Source organism: Phaenicophaeus curvirostris, chromosome Z (assembly GCF_032191515.1).
Source record: "Phaenicophaeus curvirostris isolate KB17595 chromosome Z, BPBGC_Pcur_1.0, whole genome shotgun sequence".
Taxonomy (NCBI): domain Eukaryota; kingdom Metazoa; phylum Chordata; class Aves; order Cuculiformes; family Cuculidae; genus Phaenicophaeus; species Phaenicophaeus curvirostris.
This window is the reverse complement of record NC_091431.1, coordinates 42,642,764-42,660,203: the sequence shown is the minus strand read 5'-3', so window position 1 is coordinate 42,660,203 and position 17,440 is coordinate 42,642,764. Positions and strand designations below refer to the sequence as shown.

At 37.2% G+C, this 17,440-nt stretch overlaps 1 protein-coding gene across 10 annotated transcripts in view; it reads right to left on the bottom strand.

Annotated features, from left to right (window-relative positions):
* Nucleotides 1-17,440, bottom strand: part of NFIB (nuclear factor I B) — a 271,625-nt gene that overhangs the window by 27,812 nt on the left and 226,373 nt on the right. For 4 of the 10 annotated variants that reach the window (XM_069880041.1, XM_069880046.1, XM_069880043.1 and 1 more), the window contains exons 8-9: nt 14,731-14,915; nt 3,007-3,172 (exon numbers count right to left, since the gene is read on the bottom strand). In XM_069880041.1, the coding sequence (XP_069736142.1) occupies nt 3,007-3,172; nt 14,731-14,915 (351 nt within the window). The remainder of the gene's footprint in view (nt 1-3,006; nt 3,173-14,730; nt 14,916-17,440) is intronic. The other 6 variants (XM_069880042.1, XM_069880047.1, XM_069880044.1 and 3 more) reach the window with 2 other exon arrangements.

Genomic DNA, 17,440 nt, shown 5'->3' with positions numbered 1-17,440 from the left:
CTATTACCCTGTGAAGATACAGTACAAATATGAGAGATCCAGAGTTATGATTTTGCAATATATAGGATGTGTCTGTGGTTTTCCTTTATTTAAAACTTAATAGAATGGAAAAGAAAAATTGGACCAAATTCGGAAAGGCATGCGTAAATTCCTATAAACTTCAATGGAAGCTGCATGTATACATCATAATGATGTATCTTGTTAAAGAAAAATTCATCTATTAGCATATTTTTATTCTTTTAAAAGTGATTAAATAAGATATGTATTCAAAGCAATCATGAGCCTGATTTTCATTTCCATTACATCAAAACACCAGTGAAGTCACTGAGATTATAATGCTGAGAAAAATAGTAGTGTGCACATATTAGGGTTGTGAAGGCCCATCACAAAACTGTAAATGAACAACAAAAAGTATAATCAAAAGTTCCATTTACTTATGTGGAATGAAATGAATCTTTACAGGCATATGGAAACAGGATGTAATCTAATTAGTATTTTTATGGCAAGAGACCTTATTTTTACTGTGCAATATAATATTAAATATTCAACTCCACTAAGCATTAGGAAACATTTTTCCAGGGGAACAACTAAAATAAGTCTCTTCTATCTGGTAGAGAAGATTAAAGAAATCCATTTCTGAGGAGAAAGGGCATGGTAGGTGATGCTGGGACTAGTTAGAGGATATGGGTCTTTCATCTGTGGGTCACATTCCTATCTGGCCTCTGTCAGTAGTTCCCAAAAGCCATTTCACTCTCATGGCTTTTGGTGGCACTTATGAAATGAAGTAGGTGGTTTTACTCCACTTTCCAGTGAGGAAATGTATACACCTCAGCTTGCAGCACCACAACCTAGAAACTTGTTGGCAGACAGAGTAAAACTACTAAAACTGAACAGGTAAACACAAGGATTCCAGTGAGGAGCTAGATGGATTAAACAACCAATCAGATATTGCAAATAAAAGTAAAACTGTGCCTTCAAGCATATTTAGCCTTGATCTTCCCATTATGCTAATATATTAGCACTCTGTGTGGCATGTCTATTATGAATGATAATACAGTTTATACGTATTCATACTTGATTTACATATCAGCAGGACATAATCTCTCCTATTCTTGTTCTGCTGTTTTCTAAATCAACAAGCTATGTTCCTTCATTTTTTATTGATCTTACAGTTACCAATCCAGTTTCAAAAGACTTTATCAAGCAGATAGACTACTGCACTGCCTTGAAAACCGTAACACTGTGAACACATAGAATTTATACAGTATCTCAAATGCAGAACTGGCACATTCAAATAAAATTTGTACATAGGTAGATTTTTATTATTATTTATGTGCTGTAGTGATAGACTTTGGATCTTTAGGCAAGAAGTTACTTGCACACTGTGAAAGTGTATCTGTACCAACATGTTCTAAGGTTCACAGGGAATCAGGTACCCAAGTTCCAACAAATTGCATGAGAAACTGGGTACTCTATTCATTTGAAAATATAGTCCAAACTTTTCTCTTAGTAGCAGGAGAGTGGACAGATTAGGTGTGCTTGCCTGTAATGATGAATGATACGGTCATATTACCAGAAAACATCCTAATGCTGTTCTGACATTGTATTCATTCTTTTTGCCATTTATCAGTTTTCTATTCTGGACCAAAGGTTTAGAGCAGTAGTTTCTTGTTTGCTACTAAAACTAACTCTTCTTAAAATGTGCAAGAACTGCCCAAACCCGCACAGAGAATACAGGTATATTCTACCACCTTTTAACAAAACTTCTGTTATACTAAAAAAAAGACCTAAGGTACTTCCATCGATCTATCCATATAATTATTTATTTATACTTAAACAATAGTTTGTCAAAATGTTAATACTGCCCTTTTGTAATAAAGTCATGAACAGTTTTCCTCCTTTACATCTCAACCATTCCTCTACATTTGAGTCTTATCTCTGCTTCACGTTCTAATGAAAAGACTGAAAGTAGCATGACACCTAAGAAACATACAGTTTCTGGTCTCTGTTAACAATGGACCAAAAGTTAGGGATTGGATTCACAGTTCAAATACTGCACAGGTCTAAAGCAAGACATTTTAATATAAGGGACCCTAAAGAGATTAATACTTTTAAAGACTGGCAAGTTTTCTTCCAAAGTGTATGTTTGGAAGTGCCTCCTAAAAATCTTCACCGCTCTGATTCATATTGGTAACACTGGCCATCTCAAGTCCCAATAAAATTTCAAAGACAACAGAAATGCAGAAAGTAGTTAAAAAACAGCATTCTGTGCCACTGAGCACAAGATGAGTGTTTGGAAGAGAAGTAATTACTGTATATGTAGTAACACCTCTGCTCTTATTTCTGAAACTGCAATTCCATTGAAGATAATAGGATAAATAGCATGGTCCTATGTAGTAATGAAGAACGTAAAACATGAAAGTTGGAGTTTGGCTTTTTTTTAAAAAAGAAAGAATAGTAGATCTATCATCCATTGCAGCAATTACAAGGAATTAAAATTTTCTTTTGCCACATCAGTTGTTTTTGCTAAAAATGACACAACCTATATCAAGATGCAATTGTCATAGCTTGGATTCAAGTATGTGTTGTAACAAGGCTTGATTTCTGTAGGAAAGCTCATTGAGGAGCCTTCATCTGGTCTCTGCTTGGAATTCCATCTGTGGGTCATTGTAAAACCCTGCTGCCTGAGTTTGCTTCTCAGTGTCTTAACAATGTCCACCTTAGATGAAAAACAGGTTTACTTCCTTTTGAATAGTGGTCAAATAAGCAGACTTTTCCTTTTCATTTTGGTTGTCATGTCAAAAGCTTTAGTTCGCATAACATGATGCACTGGTTGAAATTTGGCGAGGAATAGCTTTGCAGTCTGATCACTTCTGCTCTACATGTAAAATGATGAACATCCACTTGGTCAAATAGTAGGAAAAGGCATCTTTTTCTGGCCTCAATTTGGAATCATATCAAATCTTTGATGGACATTTTTTTTTTGTTTCCTAAAGAAATACTTACTGATTGCTGTAGGTGAAGATGCCTCACCTTCAGTGGATGTAGTGATGGGTTTAGTATCTGTCATGGTCAGGGTCACAGGTCGCACCGTACTGTGATGGGGAGAGGGTGCCAAAACTGGAGTAAAATGGCCAGGCACTTTCCCTACTACTTGACCACTGCTGTTAGGCTACAAAACAAAACCAAAAGAATGCCTTGTGAAACATACACATTGTGTTTAAGGATCTTTATCTACCTATCTTAGGGTTCTCCAGAATGCTCATCACCATAGTACCTGTGTGCACTGTTCTAATAAAGCTGTGAATTTCTTTGTGGTATTTTCAGCAGGCAGATTCCTCCTTGGATATGCTTAAGTTGCAGTATTTTTTTGATAAGCTATTATTTTTTTTCTGCATGCGGAATGGATCAGATTGTTTCAAAATATATTTGCTGTTCACACAGTGGCTGTGAACCACAGTAAATCCCATGAGTAGGATTAAACTGACCAGTCATAGGCCCTGATGTATGAAGTATTAAGATCGAATGAATGATGAAAAACCTCTGTTCTCACATGCCATCCCACTCTGGCTTGGAGCACAACCAAGGCTTGACTACAACTGTCCACAAAGATTGCACATACTGGAAGGCTTACTAATAATTTGCATGTTTGGGAGTAAGGGAGAGGGTTAGGATACAATGGACTATAATGCATACGTCATAACATCTGGACAAAAGCCACCTACCAAAAACACAGAAGTGTTTAATAATGGGAACTTTTCAAGTCAAGAACATAACAGATATTTCTTTCATACATACAAGAGGCGGTCTGCATATGACCTTAATGTACAGGTCATCAAGGTAAGAGGCTACTTTCTGCATAGGCACATCTGGATTTGGCACAGTTCACCAGTAGATGTATATGCTTATCCAATGCTTGAACATGCCTTAGACATTCTACATGACTGTACATACTCCAGTGGCAAATAATATATAGTAAAAATTGTGCAGAGTATAAACACATGAAAGAGGAAGGAATTCTTTGGAAATTACAGGAAGTATCAACTTGGGGTAATGAAGTGAAATCAAGAAAGGGGAAATTTAAAATTAATAGCAGGGGAAAGTTCCTGGCAAAATGATCTACCAGACTTTGCAAATAGCCCCAAGGGAGAATCATCTATAGGACACCTAAAATTAAGCTAGAAGAAAACACTAGAAAATTTAAGTGCAAATGGACATCAATTTTATGTTCATAGGAACACTGAGCAGTTAGCAGACTATTTTCCTCTCTAAAATCACAAGCCTTACAATGAAAAATAACAGAAAAAATGTGCACTAATGAGAAGTGGCCAACAAACTACCCCTCTAAGTCACCCCCTACACAAAACTGTATGTCTGGGGGGCTGGGGGAGGGTAGAGTGAGGGTGTGGATGGAAAAGTCATGGAATTCTAGGATGTTGCAAATAGAGAAATTAGGTGGGATTTACCACTGTTTCAGTCATGTTCCTACTTGCATAAGCTGAGAAGTTACTACTAGGAGTTTACGAAAGGGAATGAATGTCAGTTGTCAAAGTAGCTTTAAAATAAAAAGGCAGCATAGATTCAAAGGAATGAGGATACTTTCACAAGTAAAATAATCTTCCCAAATAACTGGCATGATACATTATGTTTTATTCACTGGATGAAACTTAAGAGTTAGATAGATTTCTCTTATTATGTGTAGTTGAAATGAAAATGAGAATTGGCAGAATATATGCAAGACAATCACTAGATAATAATGTGGCCTAAATGTTTACGGAGCATCTCCTTGCATACTTACATGACCAATAAATAGGTCATAGGTGGGAAACTCTGTAATTACAGAAGTTTTTTTTTCTCAAGAATACAAATTACATTTTTATATTACAGCAAATAGTTATATATTAAGTATTTGTCTATCAGTCCACTCTCCTTGAGATCCATCATAGCAGTGGTTTAGGAAATTTTATTTTGCAGGCTTTATTTTAAAGGCCTACCAACCTCTAAAACCAGGTGTCTTGGTAATCAGAAATCCAATGCCTCCTGCCTTAGATAAAAATGGAAAGTTTAACTAACATTAATTCAGAAAATTTCTAAGAGTTACCTAAAATAAACTTCCCATACAAATGACACATGATACGCCAAAGTCAGAGGCATGTATTCTCCCTCACTGATTGCTGGTTTACATTATAGAGTTCAGCCTGAAGCACCTCAACGTTGCAATGAAACAGGCTCTGTCATAGTTAAGGAGGCTGTGGCACAGTCTGATGTGCCACAATAAACAATACCACAAAAAACAATAAACGTTTTTTGACAACACCAGAATTCTTGCCAGTAAGTTTTGATTGCTATGTCAGACTGAATTTTCAGAATGTTTCTGGGCAGCCTGCTGCAAAGGCAAGCCTCCTCTCCTGCCCTGGCAACTTAGCTGCCCACACAGCCTGCTGAAGTGGCTTGCTGCCTCACAGTTGCATCCAATAGCTCCTAGGTGGCATCACTGACCAGTGACCACAGGGCTACCTTAGCAGACCTAGCTCATTTGGTGGGCTAATGTACCACAAAATCAACTGAGAATCATGAAAAAGACCAAATCCTGTCAAAGACTAAGAAAGAAGATCCCAGAGATTTTATGGATTAAGATAGCTGGTGTCACCAGCTTCTAAAAGCAGCTTTCTCTCTAAAGCCAGACTCAGATGAACTGGAAGAACACAGCTGGAGATCAGGACGATTTACAGAAATGTGTCACCTTCTACTGTTCCCTAATGATCCCAACCAACAGGAATGCAATAGGACTCCAGCTTAGCCCATGTACATATGGTCCAAACTAACAAACCCTTTCCTTGCTGAATTATAAAACAAAGATATACTTATATCTCATTCTTATGTAAAATATGTTTTTCCCTGTGACACGTAACAGCAGTGCAGTACATCGCCCCACTTCACCCAAACTGAGAGCAAAATCTTGCTCTTGTTGAAATCCATGGAGAATTTGCTAGTCATTTCAGAGGATGTAGATTGTGACACACACAGCACACACACACGTACAGAGCACGCACACACACCCACACCCACACCCCAAGTGTCTACATTTCTATTTCTTTTCTTTTTTTGTAATGTCTCCATGAATGGTAGGCATCATTCCACATCTGTCCTACATGTAAAACTGAGAGCAAAACACAGTGAAACTGTGGTCTGCAACATCTAGACAGAAAAATAAACCTTTAAAGTAATAAAAAGAAAAACTACTTACCTTCAGTAAGTTTAATTCTTATGGTTCAAACATTTCAGGCTCTGACTGCACATTAGATTTCAAATACAATTATAAACTATTCGCCTGCCTCTTAACTTTATTGCATATTGTCACCCTTCCCCAAGTAATTTCTGACTGCACCTTCTGATTTATGTTGCTTTTTATTTGTAATCTCTAACATCTATTCTTTTCCTTTTTCAAGTGATTTACGTCTGTTTTCACATTTGTAACACAATGTGTTCTAAAATTTTGCAATAATGTCACTGTATATTTCAGTATCTGTTCAGGTTTTATTGCTTGGCAGACAAGGTAACATAGGAAGTAGTAAGTACACACAGGATAGAGCTTGGTGTTCTGTGTCTAAAGACCTAATTTCTGCCCCCATAATGAAAGTTTCTTGTATTTAAATTCTTAACTCATCTCAGTTGCCAGCATGTGCATACCTACTGGGATATCTGCATACATAATCCTTCTTGAACAATCCTAGCTGTCTTTCAGATGAGAACTAGAGTCCTCCCTTTGATACAGGTTATCATGGGAATTAGCACACAGAAGATTTTCTTAAAACTTCAGTGTTTTTCCTAGGTGTGCTACATGTAAACCTTTTATTAAAAGCAGTATTGTACTCTCTCACTTACTGTTATATGAATGTAACTCATAAGAAATCTTTCTGAAATCTTCATACTTGATTTTCTTGCACACAGTGAACAACAGTGAACTAGTTAACAAAACTCATATTAAGGATATCGTAATTAGTTTGCAGCTTGAGATCAGACATCATTGTCTCAGAGTTGTTGCACAGTCCTATCTTTTGATTCACACTGACATTGCTGCATTGGTTTATACTCAATTCAAACTTCTATGGTTATCTTCACAAACACAAAGCTAAAACTTTTTGAAAGAAAGGTCTAGATTCTAGAGGGTAGTAGGTCATAGCAGTACAATCTCAAGAACATTGGCTCTTGGATGTCTTAAGTCCTCTGTTCCGCTTTCAAGATTTCAGCCCTCAGAAGTTGTCAATTCATAACCTTATTAAAAACTGGCTGTTAGAAACAAATTCTGGGACTTGTTCTCCTTTTAACTTTTGCAGTTATGTCAACCAATATTTTAGTATGGAAACTATGTATCTATTTGTATAGTATCCACTTGAATTACAAGTGCAAATATTTGTAGCTCATAATTTAAGACAAATTCATTTTGTCCTCGTGTGAAACAAGTTCTAGGTTCTCTAGAAAAGATTCTTACACAAAAATGCATTACAGGTGAAAGACTAACTGTTACCATCAACTAAGGCATCAATATGTCTGTGTGATGGGTTGATGCCTGACATGATGCCAGAGAGATGATGCCTGAGGCATAAATCTCAAGCAAATTGCGTGGAGGCAGCTATATTATCAAAATAAGCTGTGCATTTGAAAATGGGAAAGGGAAAGAAGTAAATGCAATGAAGGTCTGGCAAATTTATCCCCAATTTATGTAGGTATACATTGTTCTATTTTGCAGTTGCATGCTAATTTTACTCTCAGATCTGTTATATTTTCCAGCGTTTTAATTCACAACATCTTGAATTGCCACAGATCCACTCACTTGCCCAGAATCGTTGCCACAGCTGTAACAACTCAGATTGCCACACTCTTAGTATCTGATTGTACACCATATGCACACTTACAGTCAATCCTTAGGTCTGAAGTCTGATTAGAACATTTTAACAGATGTGACAGTGGACTTCCTTAAAATCAGGATACACTAGATCTGTTTCCCCTACTGAGATTTTACTAATATAGTTATAGTCAGTAATCAACCAACCTCCCCTCAGACTTCTGTTCACATATTTGCCTAACTATCAGCACATTTACACCTTAGGTCTTCAGCTACATTTTAGGACAGTGTTTTGTCATATAGCTCACTAGTTCCAGTGTTAAAGAAAATTTTTCTAATGCCTTAGTAAAGTGGCAACAATATCACCTACAGGTGATATATCCAAACATAACAGAAATTTGACATACATTTTAAACATTTCATGGAACAGGCTGCCCAGAAAGGTGGTGGATGCCCGATGTCTGGAAACTTTCAAGGTCAGGTTGGATGGAGCTCTTAGCAACCTGACCTAGTGAAAGGTGCCCTCGTTCACTGCAGGGACATTGGCCCAGATGACCTTTAAAAGCCCCTTCCTATTCAAACTATTCTATGATGCTAAACTGCCTAAATGATAAAGTATATTTTATGTTTAAATTTGCACAGTATCTTTTTTAAAAAACAATTGCACTTATAGAAAATAATTGTAATTATAATTCCAAATTCCAAATAAAACAATCCCACTTTTCCTTGGAATCTTAAATACAAAGCATCTTCTTAGGAACAACCAACAAAAGCCAGAAATTGCGGTCTTCCTATACATATAATAGGTATAGCTATATATGATACTGTGTCAGGTACTTCAGAAAGAAGTTTCAGGGTGTCACAAAATTTACATTATTCCAGATAGCCACTATAGTTGGAAAACAAAATATTTTCTTCTCAAAACACAGGTCTTTCCCAGTGCAATTTAGACAAACTGGATCCAGCGTGTTTGGAAATCCTCTGACATCCATTTATTCACAATAGTTCTAGTCCCTTGTAATGGCAAAATTCAGATACTATGGTGACAATATCACTGCAAAACCCTATAGCAGTGTAGTTTTGAGACCATTAATTGAAATAATTTGATGAAGCTGTAGAAAATCCAGTTCTGCTCCCCTACTCGTGTACGAGATATCTTCTTTTAATAGCTGTCTACTCGCTGTATCTATGAACCTGGAGATCATAGTTATAATTTCTGTCTTTGAGTCTACACCATTGTGCTCTGTGATATCCAAAGAGGGTGACAGACGTTTCAGAAAATCTACAAGTAAAACAAACTGGAAGAAGTATCTTCCATTCTACTAACTCCTCCTCAGCCTTTTATCTCAGTAGAGCTTTTGCTTAGAGCACCCTAATGCTACATCACCTGTGAACATCCAACAGCCATGTTAGCTTCCCATTGGAATCAGCCCAATGGTACAGGAGGTAGTTTAATTAAATGTGTAGGAAGCATACCCTCAAGTTATCACCTATCTGAGTAACACAAAATAGTAACCTTTAAGGCTCTGATAAACATAAGGGAGTGTTATTATTAGAGCACTGCCAGTGAGACTGTAGAAGGTACTGTAGGGCAGTTCCTCCTGAGGTTGAACCTGGTATATTCCATAAAGCATTCATTTAACAAGAAGCAAGGCTATGCAGATTTCCTTTCTGCTCCTGGACGCTACAGTAACAATAGAAATGTACATTGCCTTTTTATAATGCCCCTTATTACTTTTCATAAGCATGAATCTCACTAGTTTCCGTACCCTTGTAACCTCAGTAACTTATTTTTACAGCACATCTTACATCATTGGGAGATGCCACACAAAAGCTGCAGGTGGTGTGACAAACAGCTACCTCTCTGCTTGAGGAATAAGCTTTAGAAAAAAACATGTTGTTGCCAGTTCTTGGCTGACAACAACACTTCTGTATTACTTTATGAGAGAAATCAAGGCGTTGACTTTGACCTATAAAGCTCTGAGTTTCATCCATTTGAGAAAGTATTTTCCTTTTACTATAATGCTGCTGAAACCGAGAGCAACTGCGTTGCTTCAGCAACCCATCTTCAGACCCAGGTAGCTGAGACATTCTAGATGGAGAGTCCTCCATTCTGAATCACAATATTACCTGTGAACTCACAAAATCTGAATTATCTGTCAATAGATAGAGCACAATAAAATATCCATCTTTCCTTGTATTATCAACAGAATAAGTTCATGTTACACAAGCAGGAGGAAGTAAATCTCTTTGTAGATGACATTCAAAAGATATCTTTGGGTTAAATGTATGTTTTCATGTACTCTGGAGATTTATAACTGTGCATTTAAAATGAGCAAACTAAATACAAAGTTATCATTTACAATTGCAATTAAATCTTTAAATGCCTTGTCAATACAATAGTTAAGCTAATACTCTCTCTCTGCCTCCTCATAACAATTAAAATGAGGATATTGACATATTTAATTTTCAATAACTTCTTAAGAATTAGAAGGGAAGACCTATCCAAGAAGCTGTAAAGTATTACATATCAACAAATAAAGGTGCTAGTTGTATCAAAGAAACCACATGCACACATATTGCTAGTGTCAGCTTATTCTCCCAGGCAAAAAGAGCTTCACAAAATTCCTTCCTTGTTGCTATTAATAAATGACTGCAGTTATTGTACTGAAGACTGACAAAGTATCTGCCTAGCATCCCATGGAAGAGCATGTCCATCTTTCATTGAATAGAAATTTGAATACCAAATCCAATGATGAGAGGAAAATATGTGGCCTCACCAGCTTCCAGAAGCAGCTCTTCTCAAGCAGTTCAGATATTTCTATCGTCAGACAAAATTAAAACTATTTTAAAAAAAAAGCTGCAAACTACCCGACACTGCAACAAAGTACGTTTTAACACCCCCAGGAATTTTAGGCAGTATGTGGACAGTGGTTCATTTGCACAGCAGTAGGTAACAAGTGTAAACCATTTATCATAAGAAGAAAAGGGTCTAATACTTAACTTGCCTAAATTGAACTCAGTTTTACCACACTGCTGAAATCTGCTTATTTCATTGAACATATCACAAAACTTGATTTAAGGTTACCCATAAACTGCACCCCTCATAATCCAAACTCAAAGGGCTTGCAAGATTGCCTGCTTCTGTTTGCTTGCTTCAGTCAGCAAAATATTTTCTTAGAGATGCCAGGATGTTCTTCAGCAGGACTCAACTGCCTTGTGCTACCATCATTTCCCTCATCACACTTGCTGACCTGTCTTCCATGATTCACCATACCTTCATCAGGAAATTATACCATTTAACTCAATGGGGCATTAACTTTGGAGCTTTCAGTTTTGAACTCGGCCACACAAGTGTTGGTGTGTTTGGTGATTTGTTCAGGCTCATTGGAAGTTTGATTTTGAAACTGTATATTGATTCATACACTCCTGATTCTTAGTGCATTTCAAGTGTGTGCAGATTTGTGTGTGTTTGTGCACATTTACTCCCACACAGAGAAGGTAATATTATCCAAGATTAAAAAATTCACGTATCTGGAATCATTAAAAAAATTGTGATAGCTTTGAAAACCTGAAAACACTGCAGATGGATAACTAACATACATAGATTAGTCACATATGAATTGATTATCTTTTGCTGAAACTTGTAGTGAGTTACCTGTATTGATTTAACTGTGGGGAGACCAGCACCCCATAATAATATGATTATATACTCACGCGCACGATCTCATCCAGCAATACGTGTGCCTAGCTAAGAAGAAATGTTGAAAGAAGTACAACTAAAAAGGCTCAGTAGAATAGTTGGTGTAAAGTCCAGCTCCAGCTCTAACAAGGACCACTTATGTTCAATAAATTCATTTATATAAAATCCTCAGATCGAACAGGACATAAAAAGCAGGTATGCATGAAAATGACAGCCACAGCACTCTTTTGTCTAGGGTCATCTATTGCTGAATCACTGTTCACTCCAGCCAAAGAGACTGTTTCAACCTCCTGACTGTTCATCACACATAATTTAGAATATTTAGTATTAAATCAAGAAAATTGCCCACTGATTTCTACCATGGAAATATATGGGAGTTCTATATCTTTAATAGGAGTTCTATATCTTTAAACTGACTTTACAATTTCATTGAATAGCATGACCATCTCTATAATCAGTGCAGTAATAATGTAATTAATCTCAAAATTGCTGTGGGGAGTACAAGGCATCTCAGTTGCTTGTTGTAACAAACTAAATTAGAGTATTACTGAGAGATGTTGGGGAGGAACAGTTCCATTTAGGTAAATACTGTCATGGTATCCATCCTTCCTATTCCTATAGCTGAAATTAAAACTATCCTCATAGCTCTCTTTTTGAAATCCAAAGGAGTATGTTTTGAGGTGGGAAAGTATAAATTTGATGTGCTATTCCTACAGATGTATTTTTTCACTTTATAATAATTAAAAGTTTTCTAATAAAAATTCATAGAAAAGAAAAACTGATTTGGCTCAAAGCATGCCATTGTATCACATCAATTCCCTTTTGTCACTGAAACTTCACAGATGGATTCTTCTTGTCTTAAGCAAAAAATTATTATTCTTGTTTTACTTTTTGTGCAGTCATCCTTTAATTGTTCTTTTTAGAGATAAGTTGACTGGGCATGCAGCGCCTCTAATGTACAGCACATCTCAGAGGTGGACTTTAAAGAATTAAATTTAAAAGGCATTCCATTAGTAATATTGATTAATGATAATAAATTGTGGAGAATAGCTGATGCAGATGCCTGGAATCTCATACTTGGCATTCTTAAGCCTGTGCCCTCCTCCTAGGAACTAAATCTGACATCAAATGAAATGAAAAACATTTCCCAATATATAGGTTAAGAAAGATGACAGAAGTAGTAAATCGAAGCCAGTTTGGCATGTTATTCCCAATGGTGCCACAACACAAGAATAGATAGTTTCAGTTTGCTACTACTCTTGAAAAAAATGAGCAGATAAAAATTTTATCCTTTAAAGTCTTCAGACTAATCTTTCAACCACAGATATTGGAAGAGATTAAGATTTTTGGTGGGCAAAGAATTGGAAGCACTTCTGCTCAATGAATATACTTCCCAAGGCTAAAACCACAAACCAGTACCTTTGTTGACTCTTTGAAAGGAAGTCACATTCTTAATTTAGATCTTGTATTTTTAAAATGATGATCCAAAGCAGAAGACTGAACAATGCAGAGAGATTATTAACTAATCTGCTCTTCTAATATATATAAAAGAAATCAAAATGTAAGTAAAGAAAGCACTGAATAATTAAAGAAATACATAACAGTAAGGGCCTGATTTTAATTTGCATAATTTTTCCCTTAATAGTGTCTAATTAAGACATCAGTTTAAAAAAAAAATCCAACAGAACTCTAAAATTTTCCACACTGAATTAACATTAAGGACTTTTAATGGATGTCTTAATCAGACTTTGTTATTCATGGAAATTTTACACAAATTAAAATCAGGTCCTGCATGCAACGTTCCCAGCTGAGTCTCAGCTATGTGGAACTGAAAGACTTTTAATCCATGTACAGATAGCAGTTTGTATGCTAAAGCCAACACACTCTTTTTTCACTTTTTGTTTTAATTTGCATTAGTGTTGTAGCCAACAAAAATCATAACTTAGGCCTTCTCCCTTGAAAGTAAACTTTGATTTTACAGATCTACTTAAAAAAAATACATTAAAAGTCATGCAGCTAGGCCAGAGCATTAGCTCACAGGAACGATAGCCACAGTGACCTCCTGAACTCCTCCTGAACATATCTGTTATTCAGCACTGAAAGTTTGATTCAGTTTCAAGTTCTATTGCTGTTGTGCCTGAAACACATGCTGAAAGGCCTGTCTTTAATGGTGAAAAACAAAACAAAACAAACCTCAAAACAAAATGCTGTCAAGCAACCTCTTTATCCCTGATAAGACAGTCTTTCCAAAGGATCCTTACTCTTAGAAGCAGGAAAACCTAACCGTTGTCTCTTCAGTTTATATTCCTGAGGCTCTTCCAAAAAATATGTGACAGCACAAGCTCCAGGGCTCCACAGGAGCCTTTCAGCCAAGGCATCAAAAAAAGATAACAGTGAGCAGCAAAGACTACATTACACTGACACTGGAAATACTCGAAGTATTTACAGACCAAGTCTCAACTGTGGTTTATCCAATAGTGTCAATCACATCCTAATGCTACGTGCTGACGCTATCACAGAGAGCAGTTTTGCAGACAGTACTTTACAAATTATTCTGCTAATAAAAGCCATGTTAATTTCCTATATCATACACAAGTCTGAATTGGCATAGCAGCCAGGAACTCATCTATTACTGCATGTTCTCTAAAAAAAGAAGTAAAAACAAGTTTGTGGGTCTGTGCTCACTACAGTAATGTCCTTACATCTGTACAAAGAAATGTCAGATGTCTATGGAACAGGGCAAGCATTACATTCCTACAGTCCTTTTTCATCATTGGTCCATAAATATCCCTGTATGTTCATGAGTGTGCACGCACACGTGTCTGAATTATCGCACTCTTGTTCTCTCCTGCAGCAGGAGCTTCACCTCTGACTGTCATGCATGGCCACAGAGGCACAAAGCCTGCAGAAGGGGCGCAGAACTAGGGACTGCCCTGTTAGTGCTGCTGGGTTGTTCAGTACAATCATTTTTCTTACACTTGACAGAGCAACAAGGGAGTGGATATGACCAATGTACGCCCTTTGTTCACCAACTGTTTTCATAGGAAAAGTTGCTAGATTGCTTATATACCAGCTCCTAGCTTACTCTGACACCAGAACTAGTGAGACACCAGTCCAGACAACCTAGAAGACACATTTCTCACAGGATTTCTTTTGGAGGGTGGGCTTTGTTTTACAGTACCTGGCTAGTTTGCGGGCTGGACGGGTCGTAAGAAGGTACATAATTCTTCAGAGTATCCTGAGGATTCAGGTGGGGAGGATATCTGATCGTTGGATGAGAGAAGTAGCTAGACGGGGCAGGAGGGAGAATAGCTTGTGCTGGAAATGGCAATGGTGAAGGTGGAGGTGGAGTTCTAGTTGAGATGACTGGAGAAGATAAAATAAAATTAAAATTACTTCGCATCTTGTTTCTTCTAAAATTCTTCACCTCTGTGTTACAGCAAGAAAAATAAAAAGTCAGTTATAAATCAGTACACTGCACTCCCACTTCATGGCATCATTACAAACTTACATGTTCTCCCCACACATCATTCCAGGCAATGGAAAGTGCTACCGCTTCAAATCCATAAATACTATAACTTGGTTTTGTTTTCTACATTATGCTACCATCATTTTTTTCTTTAAACAGTAATCACTCTCCAGTATAAAAGATATTTCAGTTATACAGTTTTCCCATCTTGAGTCCAAATAAACAAAAAAAAATTTTACTCAATAAATAAAACCTACACTTCTATCCACAGTACTCCAATAGAAAGCAAAGTCATCAGATCCTAAGGAACAGTTAGCCATTTCTCCCTGCATTGCACTCTACCTGCCTCATGTGGAGATGGGTTCATAACTACTTATCAATAGTGCCATGTGTATTAGCTGACCTTTGTGAAAATGCTAATGAACATTCAGCTTCAGGGCCTGGGAAATTAATACATCCAATAAAAATATCTCTGACAAACAAAAAATTACCTACCCTATACATAATTTTCTTTGCATTCTCTTTCTTCCTGTCCTCTACAGGCACAGTTCTCTATCTATGGACTCTCTGTATGTCATGTCTAAACAACCAGCAATGTTTTCACGGTGAAAGGAGCATACAGTATGCCCTGAAAGCAGTGTACATCATGTCCTGCTGCTGCTAGTCATCTGACTGGCAGTGAAGAGTAGTCTTCTATCACACTGCACAAGAACCTGCTTTCCACCCTTACTACACATCTATAAGGCACCTAGTTGGCAATATATTTAAAAAGAGATACTGAGTTCATGAGAAATGGAGAAAAGATATTCCATTTTCATTACAGGAGTCTACAAAATAAAGTCTGTATAAGTCTTCAGTGTGCTTTACAAACTGCTCACATTTCTATACTCTGTTTGCACAAGCACATTAACTGCTTTTCTGAACTGCCTTTCAGATCTCTGGTTATTTTCAGCTGAATTTTTAAAGGATTTGCTGTTTTTGAGCTGGGACCAAATAATAGTTTGCCCAAGAAAAAACAACAGTGGGAATGTTCAAAAATTGCTGTAGTTGGTAATCAAAACTTTGCAAATCTGAAACCATTGCTCACTGACATAATAGAAGAGGCTACACAGATAGAAAGCAAGTTTCCTAGAAAGTAAATAGTTCATCTGCCAATTAGATTACGACTGCCACTAAAATACATGTATCTGAAAATTATATACTAAAGCAAATACAAAGGTCTACACATAAGTATAGGACCAATAAAATCTTTATGGAAGCTTCTTTCATGACAGGTTCATTTTAATCAGAACCCCACCAGTTCAGTTTAATCATAAAACATTAGTTACTGCTCTGACACACAAGAGTTGTGAGAAACAAAAACAGTTTGTGAGCAGAAATCTACCCCTTTCATTTCACCCATCATCCTTGATGTGCTTAAGTATTTGCTGACAGTGGAAACTTTACAGAGACCAGAATGAGGCTAGGTTCACTTTCTTAATACAAAGTAAGTGGTCTTTATAGGGAAAATACTTCTAACATATTAGTTGAAAGAGAGGGACTTGAATTTATGGAGAAATGACAGAACAAAAACTACTAAAAGCAGAACTGCATGTTATACCAGAGTTCTCAAATCTGTTTTACCTCTCTACTCATCCAGCTCTGCTCAAGAAATTAATTCCTTTTTATGCATTTTATAAGGAGACATAGTGAGCTATACAGGGGAGACTTCCAACCGTATTCTCATCTGAAGAATTAATCTCACTCTTAAAATTAAACAGACCATGACACTGGAATCTCCCTGTCATTCCTGATAAACCCTCAAGATAACATGCATTCTGTCACATTTCAAACATCTCCTTCATGTTTTAAGTGAAGTTTTACTATGGATTTACTACAGATTTAGAAGCATAGACTCACAGGATGGAGTTGGGTTGGAAGAGACCTTAAAGATCATCCAGTTCCAATCCTCCTGCCATAGCGGGGGACACCTCCCTGTAGACTAGGCTGCCCAAGGCCCCATCCATTCTGGCCTTGAACACTCGCAGGGGCAGGGCATCCACAACTTCTCTGAGCAACTTGTTCTAATTCCTTGCCACCCTCATTGTGAAAAAATTCTTCCCAAAGTCTAATCTAAATCTTCCCCTCCCCAATTTAATGCCATTCCCTCTCATCCTATCACTACCTGCCCTTGAAAAGAGCACCTCCTCAGCTTTCAAGCCCCCTTCAGGTACTGGAAGGCTGCTACAAGGCCTACCCAGAGCAAGCTCAACTCTTTCAGACTGTCCTCATAGCACAGGTGCTCCAGCCCTCTGATCACCTTTGTAGCCCTCCTCTGGACCTGTTCCAACAGTTTCATATCCTTCTTATGTTGGGGATTCCAGAACTGGACACAGCGCTCAAGGTGGGGTCTCACGAGAGTGGAGTAGAAGGGCAGAATACC